Source organism: Monodon monoceros, unplaced genomic scaffold (assembly GCF_005190385.1).
Source record: "Monodon monoceros isolate NGI ecotype Baffin Bay Population unplaced genomic scaffold, NGI_Narwhal_1 Super_Scaffold_19, whole genome shotgun sequence".
NCBI classification, from domain to species: domain Eukaryota; kingdom Metazoa; phylum Chordata; class Mammalia; order Artiodactyla; family Monodontidae; genus Monodon; species Monodon monoceros.
The window spans coordinates 41,851,323-41,857,629 of record NW_021703775.1 but is presented as its reverse complement, the minus strand read 5'-3'; the positions used below and the strand labels follow the sequence as shown (position 1 = coordinate 41,857,629).

At 40.9% G+C, this 6,307-nt stretch overlaps 1 protein-coding gene across 1 annotated transcript in view; it reads left to right on the top strand.

The window, feature by feature from the left end:
- The first annotated feature begins 2,075 nt into the window (after positions 1–2,075).
- Positions 2,076–6,307, top strand: part of LOC114900462 — a 105,957-nt gene continuing 101,725 nt past the window's right edge. The window contains exon 1 of the mRNA XM_029231613.1: positions 2,076–2,176. Within this exon, the coding sequence (XP_029087446.1) occupies positions 2,120–2,176 (57 nt within the window). The 5' untranslated portion in view covers positions 2,076–2,119. The remainder of the gene's footprint in view (positions 2,177–6,307) is intronic.

The window sequence follows — 6,307 nt, the reverse complement described above, 5'->3', positions numbered from 1 at the left end:
TATCTATCTATCTATCTATCTATCTATCTATCTATCTATCTATCTATTGCTAGCTGTCTTTACTGATGTGTGAAATCCCAAAATCTGGGATCTGCCTGTGGAAACGACTTGTCTAGGCTCCATGAACACAGAAATTAAGTAGTGGTGCTACTTTAATTGGAGGCTGAAAGCTGTGGGAGGCTTCGAAGAGCTGTTCAGAGGCTGGAGTTCAAAGTCAAAGGCAGGACTTATGTTCTGACTCCAGGCCATTAAAGGGCAATATGTTAAAAAATAACACTATTTATAGGAGTCATTGGTTGGGTATCTTCTGGAACAGTACTAGGAAGTTTATATATTTTTACATTTAAGATTTATAACAATCCTGGAGATGGGTGAATTATCCCCATTTAATAATGAAGAAACTGAGGCTCAAAGGTATATTAGTTTGCCCAAAATTACCTAACGAAGAAGCTGCTGAGCTGGAATTTTAAAGCCTGTGTTATCAGTTCATGATGTGGGCTTTATACAAATAGCTATGGCATATGCAGGTCTTATTGTGTTCCAGGCACTGTGCCTAAGCTCTTTATATGCATTATATTATTCAGATATTATCAGAACCCTATGAGATATGTATTATTATTATTCCCACTTTGCAGAAAAGTAAATTGAGGCTGAGAAAGGCTAAATTATTTGTCTGGGGTCACAGCTAATAAAAGCATAGTTGGCACCTGAACCAATCTGTCTGTCTGGCACTAGGGTCCATGCGCTTCACCATTAGGCTAAGTTGTTATGCAACAGTACAAGCTTCCTGGGAAAGGGATTATGTCTCTTTGTATGTCTTGGCAATCTCTTAGCTCGTCTAAGATCGGAGAAGAGAAAGGACCACCTAAGTGCTGGCAGAGAGGTGAGGATTTGGAATTTATGGAAAGGGCTTCTCTGGATATAGAGAATGATGGTGAAAGGCAAGACATTTTCCTCCTTAATAGCAGGAAACTAGAGTTGCTTTGTAGTTGAATAAAATAGGAAAAGTGCTATTCTTATGGGCTCATATAATCCATACAAACTAGGAGACTATGTCAAAATGAAGTGAGAGGACTCCTCTGGTTGGTGTAGTAGATAAGAATCCACCTGCCAATGCAGGGGACACGGGTTCGAGCCCTGGTCCAGGAAGATCCCACATGCTGTGGAGCAACTAAGCCCTTACACCATAACTACTGAGCCTGTGCTCTAGAGCCTGCAAGCCACAACTACTGAGCCCATGTGCTGCAACTACTGAAGCCCATGTGCCTTGAGCCCATGCTCCGTAACAAGAGAAGCCACTGCAATGAGAAGCTCGCGCACTGCAACTAGAGAAAGCCCACGCGCAGCAACGAAGACCCAATGTAGCCAAAAATAAAATAAATAAAATTAATTAATTAAAAAGTAATGAAGTGAGAACCAGAGCAGAGGACAAGAAGGTAAAAGAGTGATGTCTAGAAATCACAAACATTTCTGAACAAGTGAGAAACCCTTTGCACAGTGGAAAGGTGGTGGTACATTTTAGAGGTACAAGGAGTGAAATCCAGAGAAGGGAAATCTATCATAGTACTCCTCCAAGTGAGGCCACAGCTGGGGAGCATCCTCATCACCTGGCATCTTATTAGAAATGCAGATCTGGGGGCCTACTGAATCAGCTTCTCAAGAGGTGAGATCCACAAATCTGTGCTTCTTATGCGTGCTACAATTTGAGGAGCACTGTGTTACAGTCATCTTTCCAGGTCCTGTCTCATGTCAGCCCTGGCAGTGCTCCAAGCTTTAGAACACCACATCACCCCGAGATGCCAGGTGACCCGTGCTGGACCCCTGAGCACTCATCACTCATTTGGCACTGAACCTGATGCTCTGGACCATGGTGCTTCCCTATCACTCTCTGTAGCTGCTCAACAACTACTAGAGGCATTTCTGCAGCAGGTTCTGTAGGAGAGATCCTTGCATCCCACATGTGAAGATACCAGTTAGAGGAGATGACAAGTCACATCTATTTCTGGCACATGAGGAAGAGCTGATTGTGACTGTGAAAATTCCTCTATGTTTAACCTTTTAGTAACACTTTATCTACAAAGTGAGAAAGAGAGAAGCCTACTATAAGGCAGAGAATCCAATGGCTCTGTATTTCAAGAGGAAAAAAAGAGCTTTTAAAAAAAATAAGAAGCTAAGGGTAAGTGCTTCAATTTATTGCCTAAAGAGGAAGAATTTCATGTCCATTTTGGAATGAATGAAAGTGAGTGACTTGTTCTGTTGCTAGAAGATTTGACCTAATGTAACCCCGGTGCTTTGCTTTCAATTTGTCACTGGCCTGGAGAGCACTCAAAGGGTCACCTGGCAGGACCTCAGAAGGTGATACTTCTAAATATCTCCCTCATCAAAATCCAAAATGCCTGAAGTGCCATTAGAGATGCCTTGTTTATGGCTAAATATTTCATCCAGGTATCTTTCTTAACAGATCAGGGGAAAATATGGCCTACTGATGTTAAAACCCCCATGTGAGATGGGACTCTGGGCAGCTGGGGCAGCTGGGGATGATGGGGAGGGAATGAGAAAGGAGAGAAATTATGCAGAAAGGGAAAGAGTAACTTTCCTAAAGTTTACCTCGTGTGAACCGATCACTCTCCCTAATACTTCTTTGAGCCCCAGCTAACCAGCCTAGAACCAGCTTTAGGAGTTCATAGCCCTGCCTTCTTTAAATGCCCCTATCAGGGAGCCCTGACCTGAGAATACAATTGGTCCTTTTGGCTTTGGTCTATAACTGAGGAAAGGGCAATTTCTTTACCAGTGAGGGGCACTGCTGTCAGCTTGCTGTGGGCAGTTGTAGATATTCCCCTTCCTTCTTTCATCTGGTTATATGTATGCAGGTCACATGCTAGACCCTGATGCATGCCTTCTTAGGTCTCTTACCTTCTTTTCCAAATATTATCTCTACCACTGACTATTCCACATCTAGAACTGTGCTCTCTGGGTTTTGAGGACTTCAGGAATCCCTTCTAAAATAAAATATCTCTGGGTGTGGTTATATTTTGTTTTATTTTCTGTTATCCCCTTAATCATCAGTTAATAACAGCAGATTTTGCTCATTGAGAGCAAGGAGACTATTTGGGGAGATTGTGATATGATAACAAAATGTTTCACTCTCAAGAATGGCAGGACTCTGTAGAGATGTAGAAAGGACAATAGAGAATAAAGAAAAGTGAAAACAATAGAACTTGCCAAGATAATTACTGATAGTAACTATGTGATGAATTGTCTCTTATAAAGCAGTAGTGTTGTAAGAGACCCAGGTATTTGTAAATGGGGATAATTTAAGGCTTTAGGTCTTTTAAAAGTTGCTATTTAATAAGATTTGATATTTAGATGCATTTTCTACAGCCTTATTATATAATTATTTGTATGATATGTTATATATAATAGATATATAATATATAATACTTTATTAAATGTATTTAATTTATTTAGATGTAGCAGGGGATAAAATATGGAGGAATTCCTGAAGTAACAAAACTTTAAACAAACGTTTCAAAGGAGGAGGAATTGAGAGGACTGGCATTTAGAGAGGGTGGCGAAAGCCCAGGGAGGGTGAAGTCACACAGAGGAGGCTGCAGGTTGCTTGACTAAGGCAGAGTGGCCAACAGGGAGAGGCCAAATGGAGGGACCAGCCGATGAAGCAACCAGAGTGCTAATCTTGGGAGGTGGATCCAGAGATTTCCAGGGAGCTCGTGAGCAGAAGGATGACTCAATACGAAGAGTGTGAGGGAAGGGCTGGAGAGGCAGCTAGGCCACTACTGACGGGGGGAGACAGAGGACTGCAGGGGAATGCAGTGGCTGGTTACTCTCAGATCACAGGAGGGTGAATCTGAGAAAAGGACAGAAAAAAATGTCTCCACCTTCCTCTTGAGGTGGGAGTCGGGGGCAGTCTACTCTCACTTCCCTTTATGCTCCTCTCACCAAGGCAACTTCTTGGACAAAGACGATGAGACTCAGGGGAATGGTTCCCTGTGGCTAAGGCTGCAGACTGGGCCAAGTGGCTCTTTCAGGTGATGTTAACCCATCTCCCATGAAGGGGCTCAGGCTCCCTTCTGTGTGTCTGTTGAGATGAACCATTAGCAAAGCCATCATGTCCAGGGAGCTGAAAGTCTCTTTGCCTGGTGGTAGACCCATGGCAAATGCATCCATCAGGCTGGTGGTTGGCTCCATTTTGGAAGCCCCCCCCAAAATTATAATAATCATTTTTTTGACATTCCAGATTAAAATAACTAGCCTGAATCTCAAAGTGGCTCTTCAAATTAGTGGGCAAAGTGTCTTAATCACTCATTTTCAAAAGATCTCCTTCCATACCCCTGAAAATTAATTTAGAGGCTGTTTTTCTTTGAGAATAGAGAAGCAAAGAGAGAAAACTCATTTCAATCTGACTTCTAGTCAGTTTTAGAGGGACAAGGTCGCAATTGATGTTTGAAGGGAAAAAATAGAGCCCCAGATGCTTCGAGGAGCCAGGAAACCTTCCATTTGCTTCTCAGCCTTAAAGAACACACCCTCAGGAAGATGACTGAAGCCTGGGAAATTATGAATATCAACTTAACTAAATAAGCAAGCCAGTGAACAGCTGCAATTTTCTGCCATGAGGCTTTTTGTTTTGTTTTGTTTTTTCCTATTTAAGGGATAGGAAACCTTTTATGCATTGGGTTTTCCAATTGATTCCAAGAGTATATTATACTAATAGATAGTAGCTTTACAAAATAAAAAGACGTTTGGCTTTCTATTCTGAATTTCAGGCATGGGGGTGCATCACCACTTTTATATCACACTTACTTACTCTGATGAAAGAAAAGAAGATTGAGCGTCAAAAGCTGAAGGTCATCCATACAGTTGTCGCAATAGCAATCTGTGTACCTTTAACCCTATGGAGGAAAAGTAATTACCCTTTGGCTTCTGGTGACCTCAACTAACCTTTGTTGAAGGGCCGGAGAAAATAAAGGCTGACCATCAGCTTGCCCTCGCTGCCCTGGGCTTAACCTGCTGTGTGAATGAAGAACAACCCAACAATAGGATGAGAGGATGTTGCCATGGAAATAGCCCTGGCCGAAGGAGCAAAAATCAGAAATTTATCACGATTGTTTTATTAAGAACCTCCCATCTTTTGCATTATTCCCTGGGGAGGGGGGAGGATGTGCTCTCATTTAGATCTTATAGGAGAAAAATTCTGGTCAAATAAATGAAGCAGCCCATACAGTAAAACCATTAAGTTGTAGCTAGAACTAGACAGCTTTCTGAGAGGATCTATATCTTCACATAATCTATACAAATGCAAATGCGAACAGCCAGGATGAGGGCCTAGGAAGCTCACGCTACCAGGCAAATCAGTTGAGGTACAGGTTTGGGCATCTGTCTTTGAATATTTTCAGCAGATGTTGCCTGTGCTTCCATGCCTAGGTAAGGTCTGGAAAGTATAGGTAATCATATTTAATAGCATATCAGTGAACAGAAATGCAATGTCACTTTTTGTTGTCCTTATTTAACCTTTATGTTAAATAGAATCTAAGTTCTATGTGTTTTTAAGGTGAGTTCATTCACATTAGAGAATAGAAACTTGCCATCCAATTATGTTCAGATTAAACTAGACTAGCCCAAGATGCTCTGGCTGCTATAGACTAATTGAAGGAAAAAGAAACCAAGTGAGTGAGAGACAGTTCTTTTATGGAGAGCCTGAAAGTTCTCTCTCAGGTATAAACAGACTTCTTTAGAAGTAATAATATTGATTTTTCACATTAGAATGTTTTCGTTTATTTTATTTTTCATTTTAGTGCAAGGATGAAATTAGACTTTTAGAAAGTAAAAATGTGGATGTTTTTATTAGCTCTTTCATTTATTTTTGTTAAGTGGATTAATGAATCGTTAAGTAAATGAGAACTGGATATTACCTTTTCCCTTCCTTCCTTCCTTCCTTCCTTCCGTCCTTCCTTCCTCCCTCCCTCCCTCCCGCCTCTCTCTTTCTTTCTTTCTTTCTTTCTTTCTTTCTTTGTTTCTTTCTTTCTTTCTTTCTTTCTTTCTTTCTTTCTTTCTTTCTTTCTTTCTTTCTTTCTGTGGATGCTAGAGTAGCAATGTGAAACACTCATTTGTTGTATTTCCTAAATAGTGAGTTATTCATGTTAATCAGTTTTTAAAATAATTTGAGGTACTAAAACAAAGCAGGTGGATAAGCTCAGATATTGATTTTCTCTTTAACGGTTATTTCATCGGTGAAACTAACCACCGATAAAGGAGAAAAAAGCATAGCAGATGTCTACTGAAGACCCCGTTC